We start from the raw sequence: 15,892 nt of genomic DNA on the forward strand, positions 1-15,892 counted from the left end.
CTGTACGTAGAAAATCAACAGTCTAGATAGGGTAGAAAACCCTCTTGAGTAGACACAGTTCAATATACGTGATGTTGACTCACTATTAACTGGTATTTAGGTACTTCGACCCCACTATATATACTATTTGCAGCCTGCTTTCACATCAACGATCAGTTGCAGCTTTCCCTCATGCTCGGCTTTACATAGTTGTAAGTCCTTATAGCCAATCATACTTTCAGCACTCTGCATGTCCATTCAACCTAACACGGCGCTCTGTTCACAAGAACCTTGTTTCTTCACCATCTGTAATCCATCATTCACTCGATCCTCCACTCAATCCTTGATCTCATTCTACAATCTATCCCACCCATTATGGACATCACGTCAGACATACAACACTAACGGCACCAATCGGTTTTTTGAACCAGCGACTATTTATCACCTATTATATGATTTGACACATACCTCAAAGTCTTCAATTGCATAAAGTACACGATATGACAAAGGACCTCAGTGGTGTCGGAGACGCCATTGACCGTCTGACCGAGGAGTAAATACATTGCACTCTACATAAATACCAGGCGTTGTAACCTGTGGGGCAGTGGGCGACACCCTATGAAGATTTATTATTATTATTATTTTGTACAAGGAACAATAAGCATATGTAAATAAATTTCCAAACAGTATAAAAACAAACAAATGGCCATGGAACCGCTAAACCTGAATTGAAATATGATGACTGGCGTATTTCTGGTAGATCTACTCTCGGCACCTCTTAATCTTGGTAGATCAGGTCTCTCGATCTTATTGGACTATCTCTGACCATCATATGTATTACTAGGTCACCAATGAGAGCCGAATATAAGCGTATTAAATCGCAAAACCATACGGAGCTACTAGAACGATTGCTAAGTGGAGTGTTGCCCAAGTTGATAAGGCAACATTGCAGCAAACGCATTTTGCCTGCCCTGCAGAGTTCACGAAGTGCGGAGCGGTCAGTGAGTCCGCCGGTTCGGGTATTTGCCTATCAGTGATCCGATTATCTGAATCTGCGGGCTGCAGGCCAAAGTTTCTAGTTTGTATTTCTTGATTTGAATAAAACCATACTCCAGTTAGAGTATCTTCTAAAAGTACACCTTTCTTTTATTTAACTAAAAGTACACCTTTCCCTTATTTAACTAAACTAGATATTTAGCTCGAATGTTACCAATCTCTACGTGTGCACAAATGTGCCCTCCTGGAACTACCTGTCGAGCCTTATAGCAAGGCTCGCGGGTAAATACTAAGACCATCAGCCTGATGGAGTGAACCATTAATTAGTCCAATAGGATTGCTTGCCTTAATTAGGCTTGAGTCTTGTCCTCTTCTAAACAGTGTCAGCCTTGCCCACTACCCCGAGGTGCAGGACTCTTTCTGTCCCATATATCCATCAGAATTACAACCCCCCGAGACTCCCCAATGCTTGCCTGCAGGGATAGTTGACTCATTAAAATTTTCGATCGGACAAACTAGCTTTCGCATCCTCTTCGTCCGTTGCTAACTGTGTCGCTGCCAGTTTGTGTTTCCATTCCGCTAGCTTTTCTTCCTGTAGCGCTCTAGACCCGGCATACTTATATGCTAACTTATTGCCATTAAGCTTCGTATCGGTCTTCTCGATCGTGTGTGCGTGTTCGTTAAAGAATTCCTCGTCCTCCACCTGAAAGTTCTCCGTATTTTTGTGACCATGCTTACTTACCAGTTTCTTGAATAACGTGAAGCTGAAATTACAACGATACATAAAGTTAATCGCCGTTGGCATGGTCCGTATTGCTGCCACCAGTTGTTAATTACTTCCATTCTTTGGGTGCTGCTGCCAACGGTGAGTCAAGGAATATTCAGCTGGTGTATGCTGACCGCGGAACGAGCCCTGTTAGTGTAATGCAGTAAACTAAATAAAGTGCAAATGTATGTATTTATTTCTGATCTCACCTTTTGTTTTATACCTAAGGTGTTTGTGCTAGTGCTCAGCCACTTGGGCTGGCTAGGGTAAAAACTCATATGATCAGTATGAGAAACCTTCTGCAGAAGTCTTGCTGCGTCATACCCTTGGTCACGATCTCTATCGCATCTATCTCCTCTTGACGCGCGGATGTTTCCTCTGCCGTATCTTAGTTGTTTTCTGCTGTGGCCTCGTCTATCCCTATCTCAGCTTTGTCACCTACCTCTGTCAAGACTAAATAATTAGATTGAATGTCTCCTTGGAATGCCGCTGCTAAATTTGCTACATGTGCAGCTGCTCTCCCTGGCCCTAATAATTCGTAGGCATCTAACAGTGTTGCTCGGTTATCCTTCGGGAATGCTGCAATAATAAATGTCCTCCCTACCGACTGTAATTCGTTAAGTGCTTTGACCAAAGGCGCCGTATCTATTGTAAATGTATGTCAATGCTACACTCCAGTTTGTGTTCTTGGTCACGGCGTGCAGCATTGCTAGTGCCGCAAAGTTTTCTCCTCGTGATGCATCTTGGTTCAGGTTTTCATCTACAGCCAACCAAGGTATGACATGAACCAGTGTGCTTTCTGAATGTCTGTGTGTTCCTGCCGGCTTCGTTGTGACGGGTGTCGCACGTACTTTCTCAATGAACTATTCAACATTTCTACATCTGGTGCTGGGTCGTTTGGTTGTCGTAGTGTCCTCGTACTATTCTGCTTTATCCTAGTACCTCTCTCTTCGATATTGTTCTGCTTTGTACCCATGCGTGCTCTCCGGTTCTAATATACTCTCTCGGCACCGCGGAGGTTATCTATTTGTAACCTGGGGTGCTAGTGACCTACTCGTATGTCTGCTTTAATTTCTACTGGGACTACGACTGCACGCTCGTGTCCATTGTTCCTTGCTGCTTCGCTATCCTTTCTTCGCTTATCCTCTTGCACTTCTCTCTCCTTCACTTTGTCGCGTTGTTTATGCTTCCATTCATTTCTGCATTTGTCCGCCTTCGCCGCCGCCGCATGTTCTATAGCTTCAGTCCTCTGGATTGTTGCTGTTAAGGGTTCCTTTGCCGCTATTAACAGTGCTTCCGGTATCCGTTTTTTCATTTGAAAAAATCTCTGTGTGTGCCACCTTCGCCTATAGGCATTAACCCTGCTGGTCTACCTTTTAACGCTTCACTGAGCCATAGTAGTGTTATATGTCGTTTTCCACGGCTGACCTGTTTTCGTGATGCTTCATCTGTCTGTTGTTACATCTTCTGGTTAGCCTCATACACTTGTTGCGGTGTCAAACCTGACGTTGCTGTCTCTAACATGCTAAATTTCATCGGTGCGTTCCGTATTGCATTTTTGCCCCTACCCTGAGGGTTCAACTCCGTTTCAGTCGTATAAATAATGCTGCCCACGGCAAATTCTGTGAGTTCCGTCATTATCATTGCTCGTTGCCATGTTGCTTTCTCTGATTGTGCACTCATTTCCGATGCCATCGCGTACAGATCCACAGTATAACCGGGTCCAAAAAGTTGGCTGGCTGCACCGAAATGTTCCACTAATACTCTCTCTACATTGTGAATGCTGGGTTCATCCGGTAACAATGGATAGATTTTAATAGGTATCGATTGAAATTGAGTTCTTTGGCTAACGTGCTGCATTTTATTCCTCTAGTGAACTTCTTCCACAGTCGCAATAGTGCTCCAAATGGGGCCTTGGTTTTGCACCAATGTACATGCGTGGAGGTCGATCTTATCCACTAGTTGACATGGTTGCAAGAAAGTCTCTGTTTTATTCTCGTAACGTGGTAAAAAACAAAAACAAAAAAAACACCGTGTCATCTACTTCCTCGTGTCTCGTGACTTGGCTACGTCCAAGATAGTTTAGTCGTAGTTCGAGTATACTCTAAAAGTACACCTTTCCTTTATTTAACTAAACTAGATATTTAGCTCGAACGTTCCCAATATCTAGTGTGTACAAATGAGGCCTCCTGAGACTACCCGTCGAGCCTAATAGTACGGCTCGCGGGTAAATACTAAAACCATCAGCCTGATGGAGTGAACCACTAATAAGTACAATATGATCACTTGCTCTAATTAGGCTCGAGTCTTGTTCTCTTCTAAACAGTGCCAGTCATGCCCTCTACCCCGAGGTGCAGGACTCTTTCTGTCCCATATATTCATCGGAATTGCTATGCGGAGCATATATTGATCAATATAAAATGTAATGTAATTGATTTTTCTTAAAAGGGGGGTATCGGGTTTCCCCTGTTCAATGAATTAGTCATGACAGGAATAATGTCAGATATGAAATAGTTCAGTATATTTTTAAAATCCTTGAGCAGGCGCAACAATATAACACTTCTTTTAAGCTCATAACTAACTGACTCTCTAACAATCTTCGGCCCCGCTTTTCCAAACACTGACTTGCTCTCGCTCCAATACTTACGAAAATAAAGACTATCGTAGATTCAATTTCCCGTCGCATCCCAGCCCGTAATCTGGTCGGGTAGAAATCTTATAACGCCCAACATGGAATATATAACCTCGTGATACATCCCTATACTATTTTAGAAATAGTATGTTATCATGTACTGATAATTCGCCACGGTTCACTCTCTACTGAAAATTGCGAACAAATATATATATGAATGTAGATTTCCAAAATGTGCCCCGCAGCCCCGTTGATAGTAGAAAGACCCAAGAATACGATTTCTGGAACGCTGCCTTCTCTCTAGTAGAGGTCATGGACCTCAGAGTCTCGGATATGGTTGATGGTGACGTTAAAGTCGTAAACCGTTTGAGGGTGGATGTATTCCATTTATTGTGTAAAAAGCCTTCTCCGGCTCTCACAAGCTCTCGTATTCCGTGGCTGTCTCCGCTGGTGCTCACAATGAATTGACCAGTAGCAGATACCTCTGCACCACCTCACCAATTAAAATAGGCGTCAAATATACAGGCAAGCAGTAAACGCAGTAATAAGATCACTATGACAATTCGATAGCATCTACATGCTACTGATTCTAAACTTCTTCAACCCACGAGAATTGAACATTGGAGATTTGATCTGTATGAACACAAAACGAAATACCGTCCTATACGATAATTTTATGACTCCTCTATCAAAAAAATACATGTCAAATAACCACAAGACTACATTTTTACTACCTCTTAAGGTTGACGCTACATTTCTAATTGCTCAACGTTACATTTCTAATTGCTCGACGCTACATTTCTGATTGTTCTATGATGTCTGGGCTAGCTTCCAACACTTCTATCAAGTTCATGTGAGCACAAGTGACGGGGTCATCTCACTGCTTGACGCGCTGAGTGACCTTTCACATCCCACGCTTCCACAAAGTATGCCTCTAACTCAGGCGCTTCAACACCGGCGTCCTCGTGCTTCGTCCTGCAGGTTATCCAGATGTGTACACAGATGTGTTTTGTTTTGACGTTGGACTTGAGCGTCAAATAACTGACACTATTTTGATGCTATTACACTTGAAGACTGATACGAATCACGGTAGCTTGATGCAACGCCGAACATATTGAAGGCATATGCGTAACGCTACTGCTTTAACTGATCATGCAGGTGCAAAAGAAAGGTTGATGCTTTGTTGCAAAAGTGTTTAAAAATTGAACCGCCAAATTGGATACGACAGACCCAACACACATTGAACAACAAATCATGTACGCACAACAATTTTCGGAGACGAGGGTATCGGCAACAAGGTACAGGATATTTCAAAGACATATCAGAAGAGACATACCTCCACATGCGCTTCACGGATTCGTCTGTGAAGTCAATTGTATGTGTTTCGGGTGCGAATTCTAGGTGATGAAACAGATTGCCATTCTCCTTGACGATGAACTTCACCAGCGCCAGGGGGACAACGGAACTCAGATTCACGATTGGATTTCCGCTGAGAATTGACGTTTTGGTATTGGTTGACAGACATGGATGAGTTCATATGAAGTGAAGTATAATTGCTCTTATGCACGCATAATAAAGAAATGCTCCACTGACTGCTTACAACCACGTAGACACCGGTGCACACGTACACGTGTACCGAACAATCAATTTGTTGTGTTAGTGTTGTATGGACCTATTTATCGTCGAAATACAAATTATGCACCACCTGTATCCATGATAACAACCGGTTTGTCTACATGGGCGCACATGTGTTCAGGACGAATAAATCCTGCCGTGGCCTCATCTATCACTTCTATTTGTAGCTATGCAGCAGCAAACTCACAAGGTATACGTGTCGTTAGCCATATTCAGACAAAAACCTTATATACTCGTACTTTTGACACATGCATATGTCCAATACATATTGTATACATATATACATACTCGTTGGAGATAGAGACAATAACAGGCCCTCTTCTCGCCATAGTCTTGAGGACCGTGTCCTTGTCATCGGCCCAAGCACCCGAACACAACTTTTTCCAGGTCTGATGCCCATCAGCAGACAGTGTAACACCGTCATTGTCTGATATCCTCACATAGAACCCTCTGCTTGCGTCTTCCATGTACACACTGTCGGGGTCATACCATTTGTACTGTGCGGATTGAAAGAGCGTTGGTGTTGGTAAACTGGTGTACGTCAGCCACAAAGTTTTAAACTTTGAGCAGTCTTCGCAGGTTAATGTACACTTAGATGCCGATGTATCTACTGTCGACATCACACCGAGCGTGATACATTGTAACCGTGCATAGGACTTGCGCGCAATGAGACCGAAAACGTTCAGGATGTACTGATAGGCCTTGCCAGTTATTATGCCATCAGACTGCTGACCAGCTGCCGTTGCCCTTTACAATCAATAAAGCACCGTCGGCGTTAAATTATTTCTACTACATCATATGATGCATTTCATACATTATATAAGGATTTAGGGTTTTTTTTACAATGTCTTTCATACATTGAACTGTAGCTAGCTTCCTGAGCATTCAGCATTAACCTCAGTACAAAAATCGCAAGACATCATCCATATACAACCGAACTCTTTCGCAGTGCACTAGCCATAGATAATCGTGTTCAACGAGCCAGGTGCGAACAGAGTGGAAGTTGCGGGTGTGCGAGGTGGTAAGGTTTTAATAGCAATTTGATTGTACTTTCTTAGTCTATATATTCACGCTACCAACATGTACCAACATGAGCTACAAATAAAACAATTCACCCGCACATTTGTTTTATATACCCTCTTGTCCGGCTCATAGACCTCAAATAAGAACTTGACGGCTCCCGTTGCTTCGATCTCGGCCCACATTGGGTGCTCTCCAGGCAAGTACACAAATCCTCCACCGGCGGTGTTCTTGTAGTGAAACTTGGACTTCGGTAAGTTGCGTATAACGTCTTCATCGGGTTCTGGTTTACAAAATCAACACGACGTCTTAGTCCGCGATACACCATGGTAAGTCTTTGTTTGACATGGTAGGAAGGTGCTTGCAGTACAGAATACAGAGTACGTTGCATTTTAGATATCAATGTACATCCTCTGTCCTGCCTCGGTTAGCGCAGCTGAACCATGATAAAAGCATGACAACCGCTATAGATACTGCCATGGATGGATGCACAGTTTAGATAGCCCACCTAGCAAGCTATGAAATAATGCCATACAGAATGTGGGAGTGCAAGAAGAGACCTTAATCCGTAAGCAAATAAATTTTTTCACACTACAGTGCCTAGTGCAATTCGGTATACCTGCAAGAGCGGAACATATTATCACCATGTAAAAATGTAAAGTATTCTAAGCTGAACGTCAAATAAACTCAAGTGCCATGTATGAGCAATGATGAAGATCGTATACATACAAATCAATCGTGGCAGTACTTTTTCGTCGTATCCGTTGCTTAGTGAATGGTTGTGCAGGTGCAGACGTGCAAAGAACAACTCTTATGAATATTCCATCAATCTACCAGAGTGCTCTTCGTACTGTGCCTCTGAAACTGTAGTACAACAACTATGCACATGTACAAGTGTGTGTGTGCATATCCAATTACGCATGTATCAGGAACGATGAATGTGTGGGTAGAAGAATCTGACCTGCTTGCCATGCCATTTACCTGGGGGTGCCATCCTCGCCGTAGGCACCGGTTTGGGCGAGGGTGTGGTGGCAGGGGAGACTACGATATTCATCCCACCGCCCTGAGCCAAACTGGCATCCAAGTCTCCTGTACCTCTTCTCTTAATAGACTCCACCAAGCTCATCCCAGCCAACGGAGACGGCCTGGGCGTAGAGTGCAGTACCAGACCATTGCCCGCATTCTCAGGCAGGGATAAGTCCACGTGGTGTGTACGTCCTGCTTCGCTCATGGCCGTGGGTGTGGCTGCGGGCGCGGTGGTCGCTGTGGGTGCGCCAGTCACTTCTTGCTCATCGTCTTCGTCGTATATCTGCGCATTGGATGCTGTGGGTGTAGGGATGCGATAGTAGTGGCTAATTGGTGTACATACACGTGATAAAAAAATTCAAAAACCGTCGAAGTTGCCCACAGATTTGAGAGATGTCTGTCTATTGTATGCTTTGTATGTGAAGGTGCGATAATAGGGGCGTACTGGGTATATTCAAGTGGTAAAAAAATTTAATAAATGTATATGTTGCTCACAGAGATGAGATATATCTGTATACTAGATACTGTGGAATTAGACATGTTATATTAGTGGCTTAGTGGTATATATATAAATGGCAGAAATGATTCTTCAGACCAGCTCATGTTTTCCACAGATTAAATGGATTAGTGGTCTTTTGATACCTATATACTTGGCAACACATACCACTAAAGTAGCAGCTATCAACAGTGATTGTATATATTCGTATACTGGTATCAAAATTAAACCAACACAATTTTGTCATGCGCGCAGATACAGATGCGCGTTATAAATCGAGTATTTAACAGCACATACCAGTGGTCAGCGTGATATTCGGCACATCCATTTCATGGAAATCTCGTTCCGCATTCTCCACCGAGCGCATTCTCACAAACCATTCCGAATGCCTCAGGTGCAGTGCAGACGCCCTTATCCAGGTGCCACCCCTTCTTTCTTCAGGAATAAGCATGGCTTTCTCTTGATTGGGTTCCTTGGCTAAGAAGAATCTGTTGAAATAGTCGAACCCTCGTGCCATTATACCTGTGTTGGGTATGTAATGCATGTGTGTTTTTTTAAAATAGAAATTTATGCTATCGACGACAGATCTTTTGCCTGGAATTTAGCAAAGGCCTCACTAAAAACCTGTTTGCTTCGACTATATAGACACTGTTGAGATATGCAATAAAGTGTGTGGAGATATTCAGTAACGTTTGCGTGGATATGTATACGATCGACAGGTGACTTTTGGAATGATACTCAAATATTGCCAATGAGGGTTCTCTTTCAAGAAACGCATAATATTTGCTTCATTGGTTACTCTGATCATGAGTAGCCAGATGAAAAAGGAACTATGATACGTGTATGGTATATGTTACAGACGTTTGATCTGGGGCGCAACGGAGAACGATAGAGAAACGAGCTTACGCTTCATAGAAATATTCCAAATATAGGCCACGATTCCCAGCCATCCACACAACCTATTACGGTCTGAGTGTCTAACTAAGTCACTCGGACCCGAAATGCAGCAATTGTGCGTCGATGTCAACATACGCTTGGGCACGGTTGGCAATATGATCCAGCAAACTCCGCGTGTACTGAAACTTCGATCTTGACTTACCGTTGCCTGTGGTAGTGGCGTAGATATGCGGTAGCCCGAACATATGGCCCTGTGAGGAGAAGAACATCGTTAATATAGTCAGAGTTGTGCAAAGCTGATGAGGGTTCGTCCGAATTAGGGAAGCATTATCAGGGTTCAACATCAGAAGACTGCGCATACTGTATATATATGCTTAGGGCCTTTGATCTCTTTCGAAGCCGGCGTGAGACGCACATCGCAACAGGTAGTGCCCAAGCTTGTTTCCACTCCAGACACAGTGTGTGAGATAGTAGAGGCACACAGCAAATACGATTTGTATGAGTGTGTGTACAGCCACGTATACATAAGAGAAGAAAACATCATAATATCACACTAAGATATGATATCACAAATCTCTCACCGCTTCATGCATAGTTGCTCCAAGAGTCGTGGAGTACATGGCCCAGTACTTTCCACGGCCTCCACTGTCGTCGAAGGTCTGTCAGGTGACCGAAACAGAAAATAAAAGTTAAAAAAAGCAAAGCTAAAAATTACAATTCAAGATGAGACAGACGAAAGTCAGAGACAGAGGGGATTAAAAAAACGAGAACAATGGCCAGAAATGGCCAGGGAGAAAAAAAAAGGAGAATAGCATGGACGTGAACGATGATAAGGAAATTCAATCCTGGTTTATGTATTACGCTATACGGCCCAAGGGACTATCTGGATAGCCTCTAGTGTAACGTTCTTTCATCGCCAGACGCATGGATTCACGCAACAATTCAATATGTCATATAAATGAACACATAAACATAAGTGCTATACGAATGCCTACTAGAAAACAATCGAGTGAACGATGTTCCTTTGCTGTCACCTGCGCCACATAATAGATAATAAGTTGCCCACGTTTCACCTGGGGTTTTAGATATTTGGTTTCCGCTGCCGTCGCATACATATGTCTCAGAATTTTTCAAGCAAGCAAGCAAATTGTCCCTCTTTGCGTTTGCCACACTATCAGCCACACACACATACTGTCAAGAAATATCACATACTTGCGCTCTCATGCCATTGGTTTCTCCAAACACCTGTACGAGCTGAGGCAAAAACACAAAAAACCCTGCACATGCTATTTATATAGCACCCTATATACACCAAATATAAATCACCCTGTATATGCTATCCTTATCTTAGTATCCCTAACATATATTTATATCTCAATTGGTTTGTTCCTCCGGACGCAGAATGTGACTTTACAAAGATAGATCTACAGTACAGACTACTCGCAACCAACAGCCCTACCTAGACACTGATCCCGAGGCTGGACTGAATTTCAATAGCTTATAAACCGTTCTAACTAGAAGTATTGCTACGTAGATTTCGTATGTACCCACTTAACCCGCAACATTTTAGCATTCTTGACACTTACCGTTTTCTTATCCACAGTCTTTTCGTCCAGGAAACAGGGTGCTATCTGTGCGACTGATGCCGGCCAGCAGTGCAGACTAGCTCCACCGAACAAGCCCTGGCGACCACCACCCAGTGCCGTGTGCATAACCGCAGCCTGTTTCTTTTTATCGTACTCAGTCGCTGACAAGAAAACAATGTCCTTAGTGGTCGCAGCTTCCTCCTCCGGAAAGGTTTTGCTATGGAGGAGAAACGGTGAGTATGTGAGTACATGTGTGTGTGTGTGTGTGTACATGTGTGTGTGTGTGTGTGTGTGTGTGTACATGTGTTTTTTTGTGTGTGTATGGGCAAACACACATGCATAGGTAGCTTCCAATTTATACGACAAAGTCAACGATACTGAACATCCTTTTGTGTTACACATTGATATGGGGCCATACACCCTTCTTTAGTTTTAGGTATATATACATTCATATAGCTATCATTCAGAAATCTGCAGCAAATGTATCATACATACCGCAAGTCCTCGGCCACAAACGCATAGCCCCAGTTGTCACCTCCTGTATGCCACCTAGTTCGCATCTCCTTCCTGCTTATTTGACTAGAAACAACATGTACTTTGGGCAGCCGAGCTCGTCCGTCATCCATCATCTGTATGCATATATATGACCGATTTCGTCAGTCTTAGGCATATTATTTATTCTGTCCGGCACTTTCGTCACTTTTGTATTGCTTGACACAGTCATAGGTTTGTTAGACGGAATACACCCCAAACAGGTAGGATATAAATTTGAGTAACCTGATATCGAGCGGTATCATAGGTTGGGGTCCATAAGACCGCATTGGAATGAGCCACTAAACACCAGATGGAGCATCAATGATACTCAGAGGCTGCTGCGCTATCATAGGAGGCGGTCGTATAGTTGACGACCATGCATACAAAGCAGGTGACATACCCCGACGTACTACTGCAAGGCGGATACAAAACTTGTGTATGTGCATATATGTAAATAGATACGACACATACACATAGAAGGACTGTACGTTATACACATATAAAGGATACATATTTAACTATAACCTAAGTTATAGTGAGCATTATCTTAATAGATGTAGCTTTTCCTTTATAATACATAGCCAGATCAAAAGAATCGTACCTCCAGTGCAAAAGTGAACGATCCTAAGCCGTGCGTACGCAGATTGGTTGCGCAGAAGCACTGCATCATTAGCCCAGCCATCTGTATGCGCTCGATGGCGTCCTCGACCGCTGAGGATGAAATATCACACAAGACAAAAAAACATGAGCGAATCAGAGGAGCGTAGTTCTTTTTCGCATGTTCCAACGCATCGACAGAAGATACCGAACATTCCCAGGTATACGAACGACAATGCTATTGCTGGTAAGCAAGAAACTCATGATACAATAACTATCGTCGACTATGAACCTACACACCCGGCAACGTTTCTTCAGTCGACCACACACAGAAATGATGTTGGATCCACACAGCCCCTCAAGAAGTGATATCAGCTTGACTGTCCATTACACAAAATATTTTCATCTACTGTACCCACGATTGGTACCAGACCGCCTGCGTGTATACACCAATACCCAAAACATGTACAGCTTCGAACTCAGCCGTGTATAAGCATCCCTTGTCCGAATCGCCCACATTAAACGAAGCCAATCACTACCATGCTATGCTCTGAGTACTAAGCACAGGCGAAATGAAAAGATTTCACAGTGAGCACTCCCATCCAGACCAAGATTTACTTGCGCATGGGCAGAGGCATTTTGGTTCGTTGCGTTGACACCGACGCAAACCAAGTGCCGTCGACATAGTTGTCTACCTTATGTAACCAGTACTCAAACCTACAGCCTACTCGGTACTACAGCCCAACACAAACTGGACTGAATTGTCCCCTTATATAACAGCATTGCTCACATCTAAGCTCATTCGCAAGTCTTCAAGGATGCACTTACTAGTAGGCTTAGAACTGGGCGTAAAGTAGCCCCTATCGTCATCCTTTTGCACATAGTAGATCAGTCGCACACTATGCGATGCCTCGTTCTGTGCTGTGGGGTCATTTAACACATCGAGGCTGTGAGTGTGGCCTGTAGATGTCTGCAACTTGACCTTGTTCCTGTAGTAGTTTGATACGGAGAGAAAAGTTGGTCAGCACTTATGAATAAACAATTCTCCATGTTGTCATAGGTTGACTTGTCACTGTGCATTCGTGATCCCTATTATGAGTTTCAACGATCAAAGATAATGACTGCCACATTGGTACATAACTGGTAAGACTTTCGGCACAGGCGTATGAGTGCTATGCCTGAGCACATCGAACTCGAGTTTGTGAACTCGAGTCTAGTTACCCTTCATGTCGATACATATCTGATTGAACACAGAAAATGTATGGAGTAGTATCTCCTTGTGAGAAATAGAACCACTCGGTACTCCTTCGCGAACTGTTATACCATGAAATATATTGGTGCACATGACATATAGGGTAAAAAAATCCTCATCCTCAGCCAAAACGCTTACTGTTGCTAAAGAACCTGCTCAAGATGAGAAATCACGGAGAATTGCACTTACTTTCCCTTGGATAGATGCACAAGAACTTTGAAATGGCCTTTGATCACAGGCCACTCGCCCTGTGTTCACAAAAATCGATGAAACACAGTCAAGGAATCAATTGCGGTACCTCGGGTATCTGGCATTGTAAGCTTATGCAAAACTTTACATGCGCCAAAATGCACCTACCAAATATGATACGAACGATCAAAAAGTATTCCAATCGTGCCTCTCTTGTCATTAGATATATGACAAGGTCAAGGCCAGAACAATAACCCTCAGCAAGTTTAAACTATATGTGAAAGGTATCACAAAATAGAGGAAGCCGGGACAGAGCAGACGACTAAAAATACTTTATCAGAGAAGGCTACTGACACCACGGCCAGTGCAGATAAACATAACGAGGGATTTTAAACACAACCAGGGTTGTTTGCGCACACTTCCAGCTTTGCGATTTATGTGATGAAACACTTGTGATTGGCCATCGTCCGTGAAAGTATGCGTTAGGGCACTGAATGGAGCTCCAGTATGTCGACTGGGTGAAAAATATGTACAACAGTGCCATGTCACAACCAATGGTCAACCACCGCCAGTAGATAAGTATCGTACCAGCATACTAGACACACAACGCTGTACGACGTTGAGCAGGCTACACCTGGATAAGACAAGATCCACCGGATCGCATGCATAGTACAACTGTTGAATATATATGAGACTATCGTGGAATAAATATAGCGCAGACAACGACACAATCACGAGGCCGGTCTACCTGTGATTCTGCCTTTTCTGAGCCCCACTGCACAGAGCTATGTATCGATGTAGAGCCAGCACCTTGCCCCGAACCTGTAATGAAATTGTTATAGATATACGGGATAACCATGAAAAACAGTTGAACTTACCGAAAGCACACGGAGTGTATGAGAGAAGGAGTTGAGAGTACTTTATCGTGACAGAGCTATGTTCGTCATTGCTAAGCAAATGGACTGTCTATAAACTTTAGGGTTGATGCCTATTGGTATTTGACCGATTTTTAGCAGAAATGAACAGAGTATGGTGGTACACTCCTCGCGGAGTCTACTGAAAGTCAACTAACTCCTACCCATTCTGAGGATATCTTCTCGTGGTGCTAACCTTTTGATGGTATTAAATGTATTCTCCATGCAAATCTCACGTCTCGTGTGTTGTCATCAGTGTTTAATATTGTACACTATTTGTTGCCATTGTTGCTAAGTAGTGAATACATCATCATTCATTACAGCGTATCGCAAGTCGCAACCCGAAGCAAATACCGCAGTAGCATGAGACCGACCTATCACACCATTAGCTACACTATGCACAATACCAATCTTCATTTTCACATCACTACGATTACGTCTATGTTTGATAAACTCTTGATAAAAATAGAGTATTTATTGTGGTTCACACACATTTCTCTGAGAGGGCTTCTATGCTCGTAAGACATTTCAGAACTACATCACAGTTATCGCTCAACAATCTTCTAGCCTCACTGCCCGTTCAGAGTTCAAACCATGATACACTTCACTCCGCACATGCTTGGCTCTACAAGACCCATACACACACACGCACACACTATCACGCGAGAGGTATTGCCGAGATATACATATCCGATAGCTATACAGTCAGCTCAAAACATATAGCGATGCGGTTCATGCGTCGGGGTGGAAGTAGATTCTCAATTTTTGGAGCTCTGACGACAATACCCATTCCGAAATGTTCGCAATCAACCAGTCGCAACAAATCCTGATATGACACAAATGTTGGTACCACTACATAGGTACCGGGCACATGGCAGCAAAACACGCTACCCACAACCCAATTGTTAACTATTCAATGGTAACAAATTTTGCAGGGCATACCAATCTTCCCCTCCAAGCGAACAATCGAGTAGGCGAAGGTTTCATCGTTGCCAAATTTTCTCAGCTTAATGTCCGCAGGGCCAGCGTCTGCAATACTTGCAGTGACTGTGTAAACCAGGCACATTATATTAAAGAACGTGCATTTCTCACACTGGTCGCCAAGTACACAAACCAATGAGCCAAAACAGCATTCTAGCAACAATCAATTACCTTGTGAGACCGTGGTTAGTACAGAAACTTCCATCAAGAAAATGTACGTATGAACAATTTGTACAGATCATATGAACACAATATAGTGATATACATACACACACACACACACACACACACACACACACACACACACACACACACACACACACACAACATATAGTAATATATATATAGTATATATGTATTAGTAGTTAGTTAGTAGTTAGTAGGTTAGGTTA

At 43.2% G+C, this 15,892-nt stretch overlaps 4 protein-coding genes across 4 annotated transcripts in view; all 4 read right to left on the minus strand.

Annotated features, from left to right (window-relative positions):
• Nucleotides 1–1,468: 1,468 nt before the first annotated feature.
• SARC_05143 (hypothetical protein) lies at nucleotides 1,469–1,780 on the minus strand (the record flags this gene model as incomplete). The annotated part of the gene is made up of 1 exon (XM_014300996.1): nucleotides 1,469–1,780. The coding sequence occupies one exon, from the start codon at nucleotides 1,778–1,780 to the stop codon at nucleotides 1,469–1,471; it is 312 nt and encodes a 103-aa protein (XP_014156471.1).
• A 1,003-nt stretch (nucleotides 1,781–2,783) lies between these two features.
• SARC_05144 (hypothetical protein) lies at nucleotides 2,784–3,056 on the minus strand (the record flags this gene model as incomplete). The annotated part of the gene is made up of 1 exon (XM_014300997.1): nucleotides 2,784–3,056. One exon carries the CDS (start codon nucleotides 3,054–3,056, stop codon nucleotides 2,784–2,786), a length of 273 nt encoding a protein of 90 aa, XP_014156472.1.
• A 143-nt stretch (nucleotides 3,057–3,199) lies between these two features.
• Nucleotides 3,200–3,601, minus strand: SARC_05145 (hypothetical protein; the record flags this gene model as incomplete). The annotated part of the gene is made up of 1 exon (XM_014300998.1): nucleotides 3,200–3,601. One exon carries the CDS (start codon nucleotides 3,599–3,601, stop codon nucleotides 3,200–3,202), a length of 402 nt encoding a protein of 133 aa, XP_014156473.1.
• Nucleotides 3,602–5,083: 1,482 nt separating this feature from the next.
• SARC_05146 (hypothetical protein) overlaps nucleotides 5,084–15,892 on the minus strand; it is an 11,913-nt gene continuing 1,104 nt past the window's right edge. Inside the window, exons 2-16 of the mRNA XM_014300999.1 lie at nucleotides 15,462–15,566; nucleotides 14,354–14,427; nucleotides 13,606–13,664; nucleotides 12,993–13,153; nucleotides 12,169–12,278; nucleotides 11,529–11,662; nucleotides 11,034–11,250; nucleotides 10,029–10,106; nucleotides 9,650–9,698; nucleotides 8,848–9,072; nucleotides 8,010–8,351; nucleotides 7,145–7,311; nucleotides 6,297–6,505; nucleotides 5,710–5,862; nucleotides 5,084–5,348 (exon numbers count right to left, since the gene is read on the minus strand). Of these exons, the coding sequence (XP_014156474.1) occupies nucleotides 5,246–5,348; nucleotides 5,710–5,862; nucleotides 6,297–6,505; nucleotides 7,145–7,311; nucleotides 8,010–8,351; nucleotides 8,848–9,072; nucleotides 9,650–9,698; nucleotides 10,029–10,106; nucleotides 11,034–11,250; nucleotides 11,529–11,662; nucleotides 12,169–12,278; nucleotides 12,993–13,153; nucleotides 13,606–13,664; nucleotides 14,354–14,427; nucleotides 15,462–15,566 (2,186 nt within the window). The 3' untranslated portion in view covers nucleotides 5,084–5,245. The remainder of the gene's footprint in view (nucleotides 5,349–5,709; nucleotides 5,863–6,296; nucleotides 6,506–7,144; nucleotides 7,312–8,009; nucleotides 8,352–8,847; nucleotides 9,073–9,649; nucleotides 9,699–10,028; nucleotides 10,107–11,033; nucleotides 11,251–11,528; nucleotides 11,663–12,168; nucleotides 12,279–12,992; nucleotides 13,154–13,605; nucleotides 13,665–14,353; nucleotides 14,428–15,461; nucleotides 15,567–15,892) is intronic.

The sequence above is a fragment of the Sphaeroforma arctica genome (assembly GCF_001186125.1).
Source record: "Sphaeroforma arctica JP610 unplaced genomic scaffold supercont1.318, whole genome shotgun sequence".
NCBI lineage: Eukaryota > Ichthyosporea > Ichthyophonida > Sphaeroforma > Sphaeroforma arctica.